Source organism: Polypterus senegalus, chromosome 1, assembly GCF_016835505.1.
Source record: "Polypterus senegalus isolate Bchr_013 chromosome 1, ASM1683550v1, whole genome shotgun sequence".
In the NCBI taxonomy this organism is placed as follows: Eukaryota; Metazoa; Chordata; class Cladistia; order Polypteriformes; family Polypteridae; genus Polypterus; species Polypterus senegalus.
In genome coordinates this window covers 63,763,552-63,785,091 of record NC_053154.1, presented here as the reverse complement: position 1 = coordinate 63,785,091, position 21,540 = coordinate 63,763,552, and the positions used below count along the sequence as shown (strand labels likewise).

The 21,540-nt window shown below is 37.3% G+C and overlaps 1 protein-coding gene across 1 annotated transcript in view; it reads right to left on the bottom strand.

Moving 5' to 3' along the window:
• The window catches only part of LOC120526619 (spondin-1), a 558,899-nt gene that overhangs the window by 62,159 nt on the left and 475,200 nt on the right, over positions 1-21,540 (bottom strand). Inside the window, exons 13-14 of the mRNA XM_039749784.1 lie at positions 3,170-3,337; positions 2,841-3,005 (exon numbers count right to left, since the gene is read on the bottom strand). Of these exons, the coding sequence (XP_039605718.1) occupies positions 2,841-3,005; positions 3,170-3,337 (333 nt within the window). The remainder of the gene's footprint in view (positions 1-2,840; positions 3,006-3,169; positions 3,338-21,540) is intronic.

The following is a 21,540-nucleotide window of genomic DNA, read 5'->3' as shown; positions in this document are numbered from 1 at the left end:
CGTATCATGGCTGTCATTACAGCACTACATAGACAGTCTGCCACCCACTGAGCGCAAAGAGTCACCAACTACCAAAAATGTTGTGTGAACAAGCATGGACAGTGCAAAGAAACACATTATACTTACGGTAAAAGTTCTTCTAAGCCTGTGTTCTGTGAGGTTTCATGCTTCTAGGACTCTCAATCAAGTAGAGACTTATAATCGTGTTGCTGGTCAAAATAAACAGCTTCTTTACATTTTTGACAGAGTTACTATTGATAATAAAATTGTTGCTTTACTATTTTCTCAAATTTTGATGTATTTCATTATTTATCATATATGTATAGACCTATACTGCAGGATCCTGGTAATAAATGGCCCGGCAGTCATTTGGATAAACAATAAATTTGTTCCTAATGGAGCCATGAAATGAGGTGTATCACCGAATTGCCTGTTTGGGTGTTAATAAGCTCACAGCATTTTTCCATTATTTTCTCTACAAAATTAAAAAAATCATAGTTTGAGTATTAAAAAGGAACTTTTTCAATAATTTTCATTAAAGTTGTGCTGCAGTTTAACAGTAACATTCCACAATTCATTTTATTCTGTATATAAATGCTATAGTATTCTAAAACTCTCTCCAACAACAAAAATGTGTATGTCAACAACATGCAAAAGCTTTTGTTTATGATGGTTCACATCACTCAGAAATGCATTTTCCATGTGCACATTTGCAATGAAATAATAAAACATTCAGTGTACTGAACAGCAATATGACAGCTGTATCTGACTGATCAAACTGGTAGCTCAGTGCACTGTAATACTAAATATTAAATATGCCATTCAAGGAGAGCAAACCCATGCAGGTCAATTTAAAAATGGCAATTTTCCCAGTAGGTCATAAGTCAATTGACTAGGAGCTGCAGGTACTTCTCTATAATGTGATAATGGTGGTGTCCTTAGATTTAACGATATTCATCAACTTTATTACTCTTAGCAAGCTGTAGATGCTTTGCTTCACTTAAAGGAATTAAAAGGTTGGTTCACATCCTAGTTGGTCACTGCAGGGGCATGTGTTAATGGAAAATTGGGATTCCTTCTGGAATATATGGGACCTGTGACAGGTTACATTTGAACAGAATGGGTACCAGTGTATTGAGGTGGCATATACTGTAAGTATTGGAATGAGTATAACATATTATAGATATTATTCAGGAATGAACAGCCAGAACCAAAAAGGTGGAGGAGTCGCCATTTATGTCAATTATATAGTGACCCATATTTTGGTGAGAATGTTTGGAATGGACTAGAAAGCATTAGGGATCAAGGCCTGATATTAGGTGCGTGTGTCACAGACCCCCCAATGCAAACAGTAGATTTAATTTACCTGTTTTTAACATTACTGAAAGGGCACTGTCACACACGCGTGTTTAGGAGGCAACTAAAGGGCTTGAGTAAATGTAATTCCATGCCGGACTAGGGTTTGGCAAAGTGCACTAATTCTCTCTCTCAATCTCTTGCAGACTATTCTAGGGAAATCCCGCCCACTCTAGGGCAGCCAACGATGTCACTTCCGGTCCCAATGACATCACTTCCCATAATGGCCTTTAAAGCCACCATCTTGTTGATACTAAGGCAGTTCTGTTTAGGACTCAGTCGTGCGAACATGTCTGTCATTTTGAATCAGTTTTGCAGCCGGGAAAAATTATACGGGTAGCTACCCCAAACCTTCGCAATGTCTTATGGTCATTTTTGTTACAGCATGTTTAGTGGGAAGGTTTTATAGCTGAGGGGAATTTAATTATCCAAATATTAATTGATATAAACTTACAGATTGCAGAACACAAGAACAAGAGATTTTGGAGGTAATCAAAGATAGTTTTTAACATAATATATTAAAGAACCAATACATTTACTGTTATGTAATAATTAGGTTAAAATTCAGTGAATAGATGTGTTCAAATCATTAGGAACTAGTGTCCATAATATAATATATGTGACAGTGTTTTAGCAGAGCACATATTCAAACACTATAACAGTGATATTAGTAAGACAAAATCAAACCAAATACAGCAAAGCATAAATAAGATAATTTGGAATATGTTTTAAGTGTGAAGATAGTTGAGGAGAAGTGGAGCAGGTTTAAATGTTATTGTTAACACTCTAGACGAGAACAGGCCATTCAGCCCAACAAAGCTCGCCAGTCCTATCCACTTATCCCCTCCAAAAAAACATCAAGTCGAGTTTTGAAAGTCCCTAACGTCTTACTGTCTACCACACTATTTAGTAGCTTATTCCAAGTGTCCATCATTCTTTGTGTAAACTGTGGTGTACATATAATGCAGAATAATATGTAATGAATTAATATTAGTTTATACCAAAATTTAGAAGCAGTGAGATAGTAAATACAACTCTGAGGTGGATAAATAACCTTAAATCAAAGCTTTCTGAAAACATGTTGTCATTATGGGTTATTGAGTGTAGACTCATTGGCAAAAATGCTAAATTTACCCATTTAATATTAAACTTACAACACAATAATGTGTGCAGAAAGTGAAGGGGTCTTAATACTTTCTTAATCCACTGCAGACTGAATGAAGACATGACATCCACAGATTCTAAGAATAGACAGCTGGGTGAGAGAAGATCTACAATCAGGAAATCTGAGGAGCACTAAAGATAGCTTTTAGTATGCTATAAGAGATTCAAATAATGTGCTATGTAGTGAAGAACGAAACTGTCTTTTTGAAAGAACGGTAAGGAACTGACACAAAGAAAGCGCCATTTCAGGTGTATAATCATATTTAGCAATACTTTGAACCATACCCTGGCGGGTCTGGTGACAGAGCAAATATACTTACGACATTCAGGCAGCATGCATTTCTCTACTTGTTCCAGCTCTTCGCTGCATTCCCCCAGCTCCAATGGAGATTTTAACATTCTCTGCCGAGTCCTTAGACCTTTTCCACAAGTAACACTGCAGTCACTCCATTCTGACCATGGAGACAGCATACAGGGTATCGTGTCTAAAATGACATAAGCTTAACTGTTGTACAGTATGATTTGGAAAAGGCATGCAGATTAGTCAAAACAGTAAAATGAAAAACTATCAAAATTATTTGAGAAACGATATAGTAGTTTTTTCACTAATGACATTAAAACTATAAAATGTGAACATAGTGCTACTTACGACATTCAGGCATCATGCATTTCTCAACCTGTGTTAAGTCGACCTTGCACATGGTGCCATCGGATGGTGGCATCTTGACCATTCGCTGCCGTTTTCTCATGCCCATGCCGCATGTAGCACTGCACTCTTCCCATTCACCCCATTCGGACATGAGGCAGCTACTTGGAGCTGATAGGGCGAAAAAATATAGTGTCAGAATTTTAATGGTAAATGGATTTTACAGTCTAAACACTACTTCATAAAACCAGGATGAGCTGGAAGTTGAGATGGCATATTCAATAGAGAAATCAATCATTTAAGTTCCTCTGATGGAGAAAACAAACTCACAATGTCGTGCAGCATAAAAAGCATGAATGTTTTTAGAATCCAAAACAAGTATAAAGTACATTTAAAATTACTAATTCACTAAGACCCTCACTAGGAAAAGTGGATGGGACTCCTCATTCCCAAAACCTATATAATGGCCAAAGTAACTGCTGAATTCTTGACGTAAAACAGGGGATTTAGCTTAGTGTCCAAAAATTACAATGCCTAAATCACACACACAAGACCCTACCTTTTCTCTCTTATATTTGGAATTTATAGCTATTATTAGAAAGCAAACTCTTCCATTATCTGTAAATTAATGAATTGATAAAACAATGAAATGTGACTTCACTGGATGCTAAGAATTCTGAGCCAACGTGGGAGGTAAAAAGGTACCGTCTAGGTATAGTTGGCGTCTCTGCTTTTTGCAGAGGATGTAGTCATGTTGCCATCCTTGGGTGGTGACCTCATGGAAATACTGGGGATGAGGATCAGCACTTCCAAATCTGAAAATCCTACATTGCTCTTTCCAGGTTGGAGATGAGGAGCTACCTCAAGCAGAAGAGTTTAAGTATCTCTGGGTCTTGTTTATAAGTGAATGAAGAATGGAATGAGATATCAACAAGTGGATTGGAATGGCATCAGCAGTTATGTGAACATTGTACTGGTCAGTTGTGATGAAGAGAGAGCAGGGCCAAAAGGCAAAGCTCTCAATTTTTCAGTCCTTCTAGATTCCTACTCTCACCTATGGCCACGCTTTTTGAGTAGTGACTGAAAGAAAGAGATTGCAGTTACAAGAAGAAGAGGAAGAGCTTCCTTCGCAGAGTGTATGAGTTCAGCTTTAGAGATAGAGTGATGAGCACAGACATTTAGGAGGAACTCAAAGTACAGCCACTGGTCCTCCGCATTGAAAGAAGGCAGTTAAGTTGGTTTGGGCAGACCAAGGACACAGTGGGCAGAATATATCTCCCAGTTAGCCTGGGAACACCTCAGTATCTCAATGGAGGAGTTGGAGGAGGTGGTAAATGAATGTCTGGGCATCTTTTCTTAGACTGCTGCCCCGTGACCTAGATCTGGATAAGCGGTAGAAAATGGATGAATGACTGAAAAAATCAAACAAATGTTCAAAATTATCAGGAAAAATTAATTCTGGAGAGACTGTTCACAGAATGTCCAATTCCAATATTTATATATATATATATATATATATATATATATATATATATATATATATATATATATATATATATATATATATATATATATATATAGTGCCTGGCTGGGATGCCCCTTCAGCATATGTTCCGGAGGAGCAAGCATGGGAGACCCAATATCTCCCCCTAGATGTTAGATGGCAGCCTCCCTGGGTTGCAGCGGTGCCTTGGAGGGCTTCATGGGAGTTGGAGTTTGGTGCAGCCCTGTTGGGTTCCGCAGGCACCACCAAGGGGTGCTGCAGCAGGAACTGTTGGGGCCTTGTGGACAGTATTTTTGCTATATCTGGAAGTGAAGCCGGAGCTCAGCAATCAAGCACCTGGAGAAATTACGGGTGCCTAATAAAAGGAGCCAGCGGCCAACACTTGGAGTCAGAGTAGGGAGGAGAAGGACAACACTTGCCAGGAGGAGTGGTGGTGAAGACCAGTGTGTTTTGTGTTTGCTTTTGGTGACTTGTTTGTGTTTATGGGACTGTGTTAGGGCTGAGGGACACAGGGAGGACATGGCCCCCTGCTGAAGAAAAATAAAGTTCTTTTATTTTTATGTGTGCCTCCGAGTCTCTGTGTGCCGGGTAAGGTGCCCATATAGCACCTTTATACTATATATATATATATATATAGTGGACTATAGCCGGCCAGTCATCCTGGCCAATACCCCCAGGCCGCCAGGTAGAGCCCTCCCTGCAGCATGGAGGTGCCCCGAATGCCAGCAGGGAATTATGGACGATAGAGTTTTCATCCACAGACCTGCTGGATACCACAGGGGCACCTAGAAGGCGCTGCAGGGAGGAGCAATGAAAGTTTTGCTTATAACCCAGAAGTGCGTCCTAATCTCACGGACAGAGGAAATGACGTGCTTCCGGGTTCAAGAAATGATCTGACTCGGAAGTGCTAGGAAGTCACTGATTGAGGGATCAGAAAGCACTTCCGGGTCATGAACTATATAAAGGACTGTGGGAGATCCCAGAGTTGAGCTGAGCTGGGTGGCAACGCGTCTGGGAGGATTGTTTATTGTATTGATTATTTATTGTGATATATGAGTATTGTGGAGTGGAGGGTGGTTGTGTACTACTGTATTGTCCAAATAAATAATAATTTGACTTTTACCTGGTGTCTGGAGTGTAGTCTGAGGGTTCAAGGGGATGACAGTGCCCCCGATCTGACACAATATACACATACAAGCTGTCTCCTGCGGTTCCGTCCGCGTAGTAATGAAACAGGACAAATTTTAAAAATCAATAAATAAACAGGTATAGCTAGCTAAACGGATCAAAGTACACTACAAAACGTGGTGACAGGTAGACCAACTCGAACGGAGGCTGGCAAGTTTGTAAGGAGGGCCCTGCCCGACTCCCCACTGCTGACATCATGAGTCCCCCTCTGCTCAGTCTGCAGCCTCTGTCTCAGATTAGTAAGAATAAATCGCTCCTGTAAGCAAACTATGATACTAAGCTTGATGACAGATGTCACAAAATCAACTGGAATGTTCAAGCAAATTACAGAAAAAAAATCTGTTAAGTAGTTCTCTTGTGAAAAGCGGACAGACATACAGACAGAGGTTGGATTATATATATTACTTTTTCACATATAATTAACAGGAAATCACTTGTGTACCCAACTAGCACTTATCAATTCTCCTCTCAAAAGACCTTCAACCCTTTTCCTCAATACTCGTCTCTCTTCCTCCTACTAGATAAATCTTTGTTCTGAATCAAATCCCAGTATAGGTATAGGCTTACTGTGTTAAGATCTGTAGTGTATTTTCAGCTTTTTACAGTTTTCACAGGGCCTCTAAATCTGATTAAAGCCTCCTTTTTAGGACTTTTAATGGTCTCAAACCACAGATCACAGTTGGGTAATTCCCATGCTGGCTTGTAGGGTGACCATATAGATACTGTAATGAGCCTTCCTTCTGCCACCAATGGACACAAGGACTTTGTTACATGTCACCCCCCATTCCTTTCTCTGTGCAAAGAAATGATCACTTCCAGAACTCTCACAATCTCTGCGGACTTATCTTATTCTTTTGTCCCTACATTGCATATACTGCTGAACTACATTAGGCACTCCTTTACACCTCTTATTAAAAAAGGAGGACATGTGATGATGTACCATAAGAAAAAATCAGCTATACCATTTGCACTTGTGTGCTCAATAGGAAAGTATTGATTTCAAAATATCTCTGAGAAACAAATATAACAAGTAAGCTGAGGAATTTTCTCAGCATTAACTCACACGCTTGCTATGCTCAATGCCATTTCCTTACCTGGGCTATGTTTCCATTAATTATTCATATGTGGTTCAGCAATTTGCAGTTGTTTTCATTATTAAAGATGCTATATCATATGAGCTTCACTTAATGAATGAGTTTAGACACCCTGCTAGTACTTTACATTTTATAAGATATGCAATATAAGTGCATAAAAGGACTACAACTGACAATAAATGCATCATTCTTATCTTAAGAGCTACTGAACCATTCTGCATTCAATCACTACTAATGGTGTTTTGTGCCTACTAAGATATCATTAAAATGAGAAAGACTTTGTTTCTGCCACATAGCAAGTTGTTATATTTTAAATATTAATACAGCAACTCATGAAACAATGTAAATGTGCCAACATTAGGCATAAAACACATGTAGGTCACTAGAAAAAGCCAAGCCTCTATAGCCATATTCAGATAAGATTTGTATTGTTGGGAGGCCCTTAGAGACTGTAATAGTCTTGGGATCGGCAGTGAGAATGTGCAGCTGCTGCTCTTTGTTTGTTTAAGCTGCAGCTAGGGATTATGGATTGCTCTGTAAATGTAAATTTAAGCAGTCTGAAGCAAATGTAAGTCACTTGGTTTGCTCTTCTTTAAAGTGCTCCAAATGTTTAAAACATACTGTACTTCGTGGCTGCCATGTGCTCTGGTAGCTTCCTTAATCTTGAACTCTGTAAATGTGTTCTGATAGCTCTCTCCAGCAAAGGCGGGATTATGAAAATGCACAACTTGTCAGAATCAGGCTAGTGTTACAAGTGTAGAACAGGTGACAGGTGGTTAGTTATATCACTATAACAACAGCAGCTATTTTAAGTTTTTTTTTTATCATTTATTGATGCCGATGGCTAACATGATGCCCTCATTCAGAATAGGGCTGTTTGATCCTATGCGTAAAACCACAGTATGCATTAGCCACGTTCTGCATAAAATAACATAAATCTCACAGTTCTCTTTAATCGATAGAGCTAGTTTAAGTAACCTGCATATTACCAGGATGTAACAGGAAAACAAAACTACCAGTCGACCAGGACAACAACTGAAGTCAGGTTATACACTTCAAGAATCCATTCATGTTTAACAAATGATGTGAAGAAATAATTCCCTGCCTGTTAAACTTTTCACCATCCTAAAATTTCAAGCTGGCATTCTCCTATAGAAAGATTTATATTCTGTATGAAAATTTAACAGATGCACATGCTGTCAAAAAAACAACTAATTTACCACCATAACTGTAATTGAATACATTAGCCTTTAGGTCAAAGCAAACTAAATATGCTCAAAAAGTGAAATTCTGCCATCCAACTAGCATTGCACAATTCCTGTTCGCAATGGGATTTTACCAGGTTCAAAGTTTTCTTAAGAGAAACATCAGTACAAAGGTGTGCAATGCCACAATTCTAATAAATTCTATTTTGGGTGATCATTCAATGTTATTCTGTTTTGTTTTGGATGGATGGCCAATTTTACTAGATCTAGTCCTGTTCATGCCCTCTGCCTCATTTGGAACTAGGGTGTATTTTTAAGAGGTGTGCATGTTATTCCTACGCATGAGTTGGTTTTATTCAGATGCTTTGACTATCCCTCATACTTCCAAGGCATGCTCTTTAAGTGATCAGTGAATTACACTTGCTTAGTTATAGAGCGTGAGTTTGAAGAGTGTATACCATGTGATGCACTGGCATGCCCATCAGGACTCATTTCTGACTTGCTGAGGGAAAGGTTAATACAACAGCCTACTGGATAAAACTGGAAATGAATGGATAGTCTAAACCAAAATCTTTGGCAGATAACACAATCTGAGTTAATATGGCATAGGACTATGCAAAAGTGTGTAATTTTAAGAAAAAACTATACAAGACTGGAGTTCTTAATTACTTATGATTAGATCTCCTTTGTATTCTAATGTGGACAACACAACAGTTCTCAAAAATAATATACAGTATATCAAGCAGTATTATGTGTATGTTACACAGGGGTTAGGACAAGTTTTCAAGAATACTAAATATTGGATTCTTCAAGTTCAAAACAGCTACTTTAAGATTATCTCACATACAAAAGGGTATACCTGAAACCCAGTTAGATGTCTGTGTGTGTAAGGGAAGTAACAAGTTAATAATTACATACAGTCGGCCCTCCATATCTGCGGGAGATTAGTTCCAGGACCCCCCATGGATGCTAAAATCTGTAGATGCTCGAGTCCCTTATATAAAATGGCATAGCATTTGCTTGTAACCAATGCACATCCTCCTGTGTACTTTAAACAACTGTAGATTACTTATAACACCTTATTCATGTAAATCCTACGTAAATAGCTGTTTTTCAGTATTGTCTAGAGAATAATGACTTTGGCAAGCGACATTACAGTCAGGATTGCTTACTGAATAGCTTTTGTTTAAAGAAATGCGGGGCAGTGCTTATCGATGTGCGCATACGTGTCCCTGTCAATAAGAACGGGTACCACACTTGAAACTTCAGTATTTAATTTACAGTTTACAGTCTAAATATGTCCAAGCTGTTTCTAGCCTGCATAGCTTTTTGCATGCATGGTATGTACAGATAACATTACTTAAGTTTAAAGCCAATGCCCTGGCCAGGTGTCTACGGTCTTATGGATGGACTCACTTTGATTGGCTTGGCGAGGAACAATGGTTTAACCTTTTGGTTAGTGATTGTTTTGCCTTCTTTTTTGAGTGACTTATTTTCCAGAATTTGTGTTTTGTTTTAGAAGCTGTGGGAATAGTAAAGTTGGACGCTGATCGTTACCTTGGACATTAGCAGCACTCAGAAGCCGAGAAAGGATAAGTGAGTGAGAAAGAGTGTTTCTTTTATAAAAACAGTGACGGCTGGAGAATGCAGTCGATCATTCTACAGAATAGAGCAAGGGCGATTTCCTCATATGTGCACAGCCAGCCAACTAAAGAGCAGTAAGATGGCTCAACAATTTGTTGCCATATAGGAGCTGTAAGTTTACATCTAAGAGTCATTTTATTCAACTCCTATGGAGGGAAGTTACAAAAGCGTATGCCTACAGATCACTTCATTCTCGTGGATTCAGTTGTAGTGCTTGTAGTGCTCAAGTTATGCTTTTTGGAACTTTCTTGATTTTTTTTTTCAAATATTTTTTGATTTATGCATCTAAGATCCTGTGCATACAGAGGGCCAACTGTTTGTACAATACTATGCAATAATATCATATTTTATTACATAAAATAAAAAATCAAAAAGCTTTCCTCACATCTCAGTTGCATTTTCTTATAAAATACTTCACTTTTAGTGGTTTATCAACTTGCCTGTGCATTTGTTCTATTGAGCACCCTATAACTCTGCCAGTCTTCTATGAACCTCATCTGACCAGTTTTGAACTTTTAGGTGGTTATAAAGGCACCTGGGTAGCTTCAGCTGAATATTAAACTGGCTGACATTCCCGCAACTTACTATTAACTACTTCAAATTACATCTTAAATTTGTCTCTTCTTCAGTGCTCCTGCAGTTCCATCAGTGACTGCTCTAAATAATGTGTTCCTCAGTTTAATAATTTATATGCTGGGCCTCCATCTTATTGTTGTTTTTTTTTTTGGTTATCTGACTCAAAGTGTTACATTCTCTTGACATTTTCACAGGCCACAAAATGTGTCTTCTTATTGTTTGTTTTTTACATATGCCTATATTTAAAATTTTCAGTTTCTACAATTTTTCTATTGTCAGTTACAAAACTTTTCATTTTAGCTTTTAGTTACAGGGCCCCTAAACTGAGGAATGGTCTGCCTACTACTATAAGAGATGCCCCTTCGGTCTCAGCTTTCAAATCCCGGCTGAAGACTCACTACTTCAGTTTAGCATATCCTGAATAAAGCTGCTGATTAACTGTATAGACTGCATCTCTGTTGTTAGTTATTAGCACTAAAACATAAGTAACATGATAGTTATAATTTGTTACTAACCCTCACCTATTCTGTTTCTCTTCTCGGTACTCAAAGGTGGCACTTGGTGCCACTGCCCTACTGCCAAGTTATCTGCCTGCCTAAGGTAAAGTCATTTCTGACGGAGGAGGACTGGAATCGTCGGGTATAAGGGTCCTTTCATCAGATTGGCTGGCCCAGCACTGATTCAGCTGTGGAGTGGCTAATTGTGGGGAGGCAGCTTGATGGCCAAAGTCCCCAGGACTCTGAACAAATCACATTATGTGATATCATCTACTCTTGCATTTTGCTCTATACTTGTACTATTACTATTGTACTATTGAGGATTACTTGGTTTTGTTCTGTATATTGTACTGTATTTACCACTTTTTTGACACTCACTGCATTCCCAGTCTTCCTGAAAAGGGGTCTCTCTTCTAATTCTTGAGATTTCTTCCATTTTTTTCCCCCTACAAGGGATTTTTTTGGGAGTTTTTTCTTGTCTTCTTAGACAGTCAAGGCTGGGGGGGGTTTCAAAAGACAGGACCTGTCAAAGCCCATTGTGGTACTCCTTGTGTGATTTTGGGCTATATAAAAATAAATTGTATTGTATTGTATTGTAAAGCACAAAATACTTCAGATGAGATTCCAGTTAAACATACCTTTAAACTATTGGAGGGAGAATGTGCATACATGAAGGATCCCAACACACTGTATCATTCTGGTACAGTGAGGTAAGTTATAATAGCTTTCATTCTTACATTGATATTAACAATATAAAATTAACAAGCATCGAAAGTTAAGCAATAAAGGAAAAAATAAGACTCCTGCATATGTTGAGGTAAGCAGTTTCCATCAAGAAGCTAGCTGTGGTGCTTGAATTGCCTCTAGTTGGTCTGATAATCACCACATTCGAAAAAGATTAATCAGAGTGTGAATGCTCCTGGTGAGTGTGCTGAGAAAGCAGAGAGAGAAGCCTAAGGAAGACAAAGATGATGCTGAGTATACATACAGACTGTTTATGTTGCATGAAAAAGAAATTCTTTTAAAAACACAATTTATAAAACTTCAGGTGAAGCCAAAAACTATGCTGAGACTCTTTGTAGTCTCTGTAGGTGAAGTACAGATAAAACAGAAACAAATATATAGCAGTATAATACTGTGGTCGTGAGAACTGTACTAGGTTTTCTGCTTCTAATCTTTGGCATTATTTGGAAAGTATGGTTCCCCTGTTCAGTGCTAGACATTCTATTTGCCTTAATACAGACCTAAAATAGATATTATTCACTGGAGTAGTGACAAATTGCACATGCAAAATATGTTTCCTCATCCCTATTATGTTAACTGCAGTGCAGACATGTCACCTCATTATAGGAGCTAACAGTTCCTTTTTGATTCCTTTCACTTTCTTCTGGTATTCTTTTACACTGTTCATATTGTCCACTATTTCCATCTTCTTTAATGTAATCTACTCACCTTTGTCATTGTTGACCACAGTTTCCAGTTCACATTATACACCATCATCAACCCAAAGTACAAGATGTTAATAAATCAGTTTATTTTGTGTCCCTGATGAATTTTCATGTCATGTTTCATTTTCATCTTTTTGTATTAATAATTGTTTTTTTTTTCCCCTTTTTTATTTTTGTGACACCACTCTGCTTCCTATTTGTTAGATTATTTAGCTATTCACACTTTTATTTTGCTGTCTCACACTTTTCATTTTGCTAGGGCTGTGGCAATGTTATTGACTTGTCATTAGGATATTTGCTAAAATGTGACTGATTCTATTGCCATGCATGATTTCATCACAAAGTGATTATTTAAAATGCTGCATGACATTCAGAATCTTAACTTTTGGCTACTTTAGATAAATTTCCGTATTCACGTTTTGCATCAAATTTGCTGGAAAATTAGTTTATTTTTGACCTTGGTCCAGCTAATAGGTTTAAGATTATAGGTCTCATCCTCAGACAATGATGATTCCAAATTCCTGACTGTTCTTTCAGCCACGAGTTTCTCTCAGCACCAAAAAGAAACACTTATTTGAATTACTAATCTCTTCTTTCACAGGCTTTTCTCAGACTGTACTCAACAATTGCTTGCATTTTGCCTACGTTCAGTGCACCTCTAATTCTTTAATGAGCAAAAATAAAACTGCTTCAGACAACAAAAGTGTATGCTGAAAGAGACACATACAGCAAGTGTGGTTCACCTACTCTTGTCTCCAGTATGGGCAGAAACCAATCCACGGGCCATGAGGGAATAATGGTATTAATGAGCGAAGTGATTCCATGAGCGAAGAATTTCATGAATGGTTATAGGGCCCTTCAGAAAATAAATCAGGATGTGCCTGGCTGTGTTTGGTTAAGAGGAAAATAGCATCTGAAGGTTTGATGGAAGTTACTGGCTTTTCTCCCTGGAAACTGCCAATCTATTATCACACAACTGAATTGAGGTTATCGATTCTCACCACTTACTTACGAATCAGTGAGCAGATATCTACTGAGCCTACCAGAGAGTTCAGTCTCAGAGATTTCATGAAAAATTATAAAACTCATGGACATTAAGAGAGAGAGAGAATGTGGAAGTGAAAAAGACATCATATTTTTTAATGATAAACCATTCATAACTGCAACTTTATGGTTTGATAATTTTAGCTCTAACTCTACTCACTTCTGAAAATTCAGCATTTTTGAGAAAAGTATGTTTTAATAAAAATAAAAAGCCTTGGGCATCATTTTTTTTTGTAAACATATTATTCTATAAAATAAAGCGATGGTGTTTAAAATGTTCACAATTTACTCACTTAACCTGCCTGCTTTCCAATTGTAAATGTAATTTAAGTACTTATACTGTGCATTCATGAAAAGTGCCTTGGCAATTTATTAACCACAAAACTGTAAATTTGATTATTGCTGTTGTTGATTTCCCAGTTGGCAAGACGCAGTAGATGAAAAAGTGTGGAATGTGAGTGGGATGATGCTAACGGGGTTTATCTAAAAGAAAAGAATACTTTGGTGATTGAAGAACTTGTCCAGGTGCAATTGTGAGTAAATGGAAATCATCACGGGCTGTGACGGTGATCCCCCACCTATCGTGGAAGTTACGTTCCAGACCAATCAGCAATAGGTGAAAATCCGTGATATAGAAATACCATATAAACAAACATTTTTTTATAGTTCAAGCCTTAAAATACACCCCCCCACACACGCTTTAAGCACATTTAAGGATATGAGTAACATAATAATAATAGGAATAATGTAGTGTACCGTTGATTCATTCAAGCCATAATGGCGAAGTCTCCGTAACGTTTTCCTTCCCTTCTTAGAAGATGTTGGATGCTTAAGAGTCATTGTAGGGGTTAAAACAAAATGAAACGTTCACAAAAAGTTTGCTCACAACAACAATCGGACCACAAGCAAGGTATGCATTACGCAGAGAACTAAGATGCATTGGGGACCCACGCTTTATGTTCTTGCGAGATTACACCACATTAGTAGCAGCCAATCAGAGCCCAAGAGAATGAAAATCCTGCTTTGATTGGTCGAGTCTCCTTTTTCAGCCAGTAACTGGCCTTGTAATAAATCATCTGGGTACTGTAATGCAACACTCTTTGTCTACCATAGTGACTGCTGAAAACCGTATGCTTCGTTATAAATTGGCTGCAAAGTGCATTACAGGTAGGATGTATTTATTGAATTTTTCCGTGAGCAGGGGCGTGATTGCTGAATCGCGATACAGCGGGGGAATCACTGTATGTCCATTTTGTAGAAATGGTGCCTTGTACTTGCTCTGAAGGCAAATAAGTAACAAAGTTAGGCAATGGTTTTGGTATGTGATCTGTCTTGATGGACAGGAAATGTGGGGGTCATCCTATTTTTTAACTGGCAATAGGGGATCAGGAACGTAATTCCTGGGGCCACCAGGCAGAGTTCTTGTGCCAAGGTGCTGAAAAAAAATGTTGATGACAATGGAATTGGATACAGGGACTTTTCCAGAAGGAAAACTAAGCCTTAACTGCTGTCCCTTGCCAGTCTGCCACCCAGCTTAGAGACTTGTGGTGAGCTTGAATCAGGGTATCATATGAAAAGAATATAGTGTGGGCAGAATTATTAATACAGAAAAAGAGACAATGAGAGGTAAGTGGGAGTGCATTTGTGTGTTTTGTGAGGTTTGTATTAGTTTGTGTAAGTGAATAAGCTACTCCATAAGCTTGTTCCTTATAATCATTTCCCTGTTGTGTCATTTGTATTTCTTTCATAAAGCACTGCTTTTGAGACATCTGACTTTTGTCTCACTTATATTTCGAACTAGAGAGACACACAGTGGTGCTGCCATCACAGTATGAAGCATTAAAACCATACAGACTAATCCTAATTCTGATCTAGACCTACACATAAACCATCATAGAAATACAGAATAACTAAGAAAATTATTTTTGGCAAATGTTAAAGCTGCAAATTTTATCTTCTGATAAACATAATATTCTGTGACACTTGTGCATTGAATAAACTGTGCTTCAGAGTATGCATGCCACATGCACTATTCAAGTTACTCACTAATTCCTCATACTAAATTACCTACACCTTTGATAAAATCCAGTGAGGACCTACTAGCACATTCATATGGGACTCATGAATGCAGATAACCTCAGTCAATGAAGTTAAGAAAGGTAAGCTGGTAAGCTGTTAATTTCTTAAATTCAACTAAATTACGTACTGCAATGTGCTAACTAAAATTAAAATGTTTACCCAGAGTGCTTACTGAGTTTGCAAAAACCTGGTTCATCTTGTACAACATATGACTATTGACCTCCTGTTTTCGGAAACTGAGTTAAAGGAGACATAGGGGACATTATTTACATTTACACAGGAAGTCACATTTCTGTTCTCTCTTCACAGCCAAGAAGTTGCTAACTAATCTAAAGAAGACCCTAACTTCTGCCTATTGGAAGATGTAAGATCCATTGATGTGCAAAATGCCATCTAACAACCTCATGAGTACATCTCGTAAAGATTCCAATGGTGGTCTTTTTACTGTTTTAGCCTCTTTGATTCTTGCTATTGAATTAGATTTTCCCTCTTGGAACCCCAGCTCCCTGTTTTTTTACATGTATAAACATAAATCACACAGCATGATTTAAATGCTATTGTATATGACTTATTTTTAAGCAACATATTCTGTACTTTATTCTTTCACTTGTTATTGCAATCTGTGACAATTAATGCTTGAGTCAATTATAACTGAAATTTAAATAGTTAAGACTCAACAAGTCGATCTAGAATTTCTTTTTTTTGTCTGAAAATTAGCAAATATAATTACTGCAGCATTTTAACAAGACTATTTTCCCACTTCCCTGCTCAGAATTCAAGCTCTGATGAATCTGATAATGAATAAGTACATCTGTGGTTTGTTGTATTTATTTATGATACCGTGAATGCCAAAGCTCTTTAGAAATTAGAGATTATAAACTCATGTTCTCAATGCAAGAGTACAGTATGTTGTTTTAAAATCAATGGCAGTCATCATAAACTGCAGCAGTCTGGTATTTAGAAGTACTTAAAAAGGAAATGAAATACAGGATTTCTGACACATACTGTACTGTTCACAAATTCATGAGAAATAATTGTGAAAGAAGGGGAATGGTCTATTTTTAATATTTGACTATTTTTTTTTTGCTAGATGAACCATTTGACAACATAAATAAATAAAATTATATTTAGACATTGTGCATCCACCTACCCATCCTTCCATGATCAATACCGGAATGGGCAAAGTCAGTCCTGGGGGGCCACAGTGGCTGATGGTTTTTGTTCCAACCCAGTTAGAAAACAATCCTTGCCAATAATTTAATTTCATGGCTTGTTAGTGCTTTAACTCTGCCATGTCTAGTCATTCTCATATCCTAGTTTGTTTTTTTTGCTTTCTAAGGATAGCGTTCAAATGATTTAAAGTCTAGAAGGAATGAGTAATTCTGAGTCCTTCTCTTTTTTCTCTTCACTTTCCTTCCAAGTATTTAATTAAACCAAATATGCACGATAAATACACACAGGTGTAAATGGAAACAAGCTAAATGAAGAAAGGCTGCTCTCTTTTGTCATTTGCATCTTATTGCTAATAAGGAGCAATTAAACACCAAGAATGCTGTTGTTTAAGACTAAAATAAGCAATAAGGGTTTAAAATCTTAATGGGTGAGACAACCAAAGTGAAGCGGCAGTGTTACTTGAGCAACCGAGTTGTTACAAAAACTTGCAGCCAATGTAGCCCTTTAGGAATGGCCTTCCCCATCCCTGATCAACCCCAATTTGTCCAGTTTAGAGTTGTAAGGTTAGAGGTACTAGAAATAACTGATATATAAATGTCATTTATATTGAAAAATAGTAAAACTGAAAAGCACTGAAGCAACATCTTCAGAAAAATTCAGAGTCAACGAATTGTAAGAGGTAAAATATACAAATACAGATGGGTGCAACACTGACCTAGAACTTAATTTTAAATTAAGAGAAATTACAAAAAAGAAGTAACAACTGAGCAAAATTATGTGTACTAACTTCACAAGTCAACTGTCCACTGGGTCTGGTCAACTGGCAGTTTTAATGAGAGATGGCTGAGCTATTGAATAACCAGGGTTTGAATACACTTTTTACTTAACTGGTTCACTGGCCAAGTTTGTTTACCCAGCACCTGGGGCCTCATGCATAACGCTGTGCGTAGAATTTGCACTATAACATGACGTAAGCACAAAAGCTGAAATGTGCTTACGCACAGAAAAATCCAGATGCAGGAATCTGTGCGTTCGCCAACTTCCACGTTCTTCCGCTACATAAATCCTGGTCACCATGAATAGTAACACGCGTGCACGCGTGTGCTGTCCCACCCAACTCCTCCCAGAATTACGCCTCTTTGAATATGCAAATCAATATAAATAGCCCTTAAGCTCAGCCTTCTGTGAAAAGACAATGGGAAAAGCACGGGGGAAAATATAAGAATTTTAGCGAATACCAAGTGGAGGCAAAGGAAAAACATATTTGTTGATTTAAACAGTGGTATAATCAACAAAAGGAACTTGATTGAGTGACACAGCGTGTCGGAGAAACTCGAGAGCTCAAGTTCAAAGAAGTTGTCAGATATCAAAGTCGCCATGAAAAGGGAGTCGTAGCCCACTGTCTGAGCTTATTAGGGTACAGACAAAAAAAAAATAGGCACACAGTGGGGAAAAAAGCATGAAATGTCAACTTTAATTTCGAAATTTCCACTTTAATCACGTAGTTTATTTTGTCATTAAAGTAGAACATCATAAACTTCTTAAAATCATTTAATTTACTAGTTTCTCAAATCCCATTGTAACTAAAGTAGGAAGTTAAATGCTTGTTTTGTATTTGATCTTCAATGTGCTCTATGTGTGTGAATCACTACGTGCTTCCGTTCTTTCTCTTTCCCTGACAAGACACAGAATCCATTACATTTGTGATATTACAGCTCTCTGAATAAGTAAAATACTGAGATGTATACGTGATATCACGTGATTGGAATGAAAGCATGTTATTAAACATGAGAACGCGATGGTGCAGTGATTGTTCATGTCTCACACAAGATGTTGCTGTGCCATGCGCGACCTTTGATGAAATAATTTATTGTAGCAGTACTGTCTCTTTCAAACATACTAACCTCCAATACCTGTCCTTCCTTTTCTTTCCCCAAATACCCCAACGCCACACAATCAGCTCTGTAATAGACGTTAAGCCATCTGTAAGCTTACAACGACGATTCTTCAAAACTTTTAAGGAACATTGAAATATCTTCATAGTACGTGTTTAATTATTCTATCCGTCCATCGCACCAGCCTCAGTAAATATACAGCGCAAGGCAGGGACAATACTTGAACTTGCTAGCGCTGTGGCACCGTGTCCTCACATGTCTAATTATTAACAATACAGATTATTCAAATGAAGTTAAAGTTTTATCTGTATAATATAATCAACATATTTTGCTGCATTTCATCTTAAAAATGATATCGTCATCATATGTAAATACACACTTTATAAAGTGGCGCAGGTTGTGCAATATTATAACTGTAGTGCAAGTTTACAGTGAGGTGATTGCACTTATAAGTACAAACAGTTCTACAAGGAGCAATTGATTGAGTGCGTTTATAGTTCTTGGGATATGAAACTGTTTCTGAACCGCGAGGTCCGTACAGGAAAGGGTTTAAAACGTTTTGCCGTGGCTGAGGCAGCGTGTGCTTAATGCTGTATACTAATAATTCTCTTTCCGATCAGCTGCTGCTGTGATTCCCCACTTAGATACAGTGATATAAATACTCTGAGTGGTGCAGTGAGAGTAATATGGAAAAAGATGATCCGCTGTGGCAACCCTTAAAGGGAGCAGCTGAAGGAAGAAACAGAAGAAGAAGTAGGTGCAGTGAGAGTAACAACGCTAATACAGACAGTGGCCACACTTAGTATCTGCTACAGCAGTGCTTCCCAAACTCCCACCATGGCTGCAAGTTTTTGTTCCAACCAGCTTCTGTTTTTAACTGAGCTCCTGGGCTAATAAAGTGAACTGTTATTTCCCAAGTTCTGTTTTTTGGGAACAATATACAAATTAGAAAACTAAGTGTGGTAAAAAAAAATAAATAAATTTAAATTTACCAAGCAGTTACATGGAAATAACATATTTTTTTTCTTTTTAACAATATTTTCATCTTGATTTTCATTCTACTTTTCCAGGTGTTCTAATTGTTTAATTAATCCATTATTTACTAATTAGTTGGTTTGATGCTAAAGTACATGCAGCCTTTGATTATTCAGTGTTGTTTGCCAGTGTGTCTGCTCTGCTTGTTTTTAATTGTCATTAATAAAGTACAACGAAGGAGGAAAACTGCACAGAGAAAGGGTAAAATATAATGAAATCAACAAAAGAGAGTTAAGTATTTAAATCTACAGCAAAAGCAGAAATATTTCTAAATATCTTATAAATGTAAAAACCATGTTGCAGTGCTTTTCTAAATGTAGAATAAAAGAAAAATACCAGCTAATTAAATGAGATTAGTGTTATCAGGTGTTGTCACTGATTATGACTCTGGTTGGAACAAAAACCTGCAGCCACAGGTCCCCAGAACTGAGTTTGGGAAACACTGTGCCAGAGTATACATATTACAATTCTGATCCTGTAGAGCCGCAGTGTTTGCAGGAATTTGCTCCAACCCAGTTGCTTAAATAGAAGCCAATTAAAGATCTAATTTAATTTAAGATCTTATTTAATTTCATAGCTTGTTAATGTTTTAACTCTACCATGTCTGTCCATTCTTGAATCATAGATGTTTTTTTCCCTTTCTAAGGATTCATGTATCATCCAAGAGTTTTGATACCTTAAAACTAATGAGTTCAGTTCTTCATTTTATCTTCAGTTTCCTTTGGAGTATTTAATTAAACCAAAAAGTGAATGATGAATATACACGGGTGGAAATGGAGACAAGCTAGATGTAGAACTGCTGGTTCTTCTGTTATTTATTACATCTTATTGCTAATAAGGAGCAGATGTATTAGACTAAAATAAGCAATTAAGGGTTACAAATCTTAACATCTTAATCGAGACAACTAAAACTGAAGCAGAAAAATGTCACTTGAGAAGTAAGTGCTTCATCAACAATGAATGATTTCTCATGAAGAAATTGGGTTGGAACAAAATTCTAATGCCACTGTGGCCCTCCAGGACTGACACTGCTCAGTCCTGATTTAAAAGGCCTGAGTCGTAAATGGCAACTAAATTAAGTGAAGCTAATTAGTAGCAAAAGCTAGTCACAAATTAAGAAAATGGTTAGAATGAAAACTTGCAGCCACTGTTGCTCTCCAGGATCAGAGTTGGCCACCCCTGGTATATTGTTAATTATACAGATTCATTTATAATCAAACCTGGTTAATTTATTTCTGAATCATGAGGGCTGAAGTCTTTTTTGGTAGAACATCACACAAGTTAGGTGCCAGCACAAAGGCTCATTCATGCAGACAACTACACTCACTTATACAGGATAATGTTAACGTTGCCAATTAACTTAGCATGCAAGTGGGAGGAAAGCTTGTATAACTCTGAGTCTGCTGTTGCTCTAATGCTACTGAGAGTCCTTGTTCTTTATCAGTATTTGTCATTTTCTCATCTCAGATATAGAAAACTTTGGAAGATACTGTATGAAACAGACTTATGTCTAATTTCAATCATTTGATTTGTTTTTGTTTTTTTTTCAAATTGCATTTCTGAAAGACAGCAAATTAGAAATTATAGTTTTATTGTTTCTCTTTGACTGAATTTGACATATAACCCAATGTATTATGTTGAATTTTTTTGAATATGGGCCAACCTGGTGAAATCAGCTTTACAACTAAAGCTGAATAACTTCACTTTCAGTCTACGCTTTGCACAAAAAATGGAAATTAATTACAAAGAAAGCTAGAATAAAAGAAAAAAGACAGGGGATAGAAAATGTAGTTCTTACATCTCCTGGAGGGTACAGAAACGTTGTATTTTTTTCTTTTTTTGCAGACAACTGCATAATAGGTTATGTGGTAATGTTAAAAAAACAGATTTTTGACATTCACAGTCCTTTTAGTTAGCTAATAAAAGGTGTCATTTTGCTTGATTTGTCATTGCATCCATAAAGGCTAACATGGTACAACACCCCAGTAATAT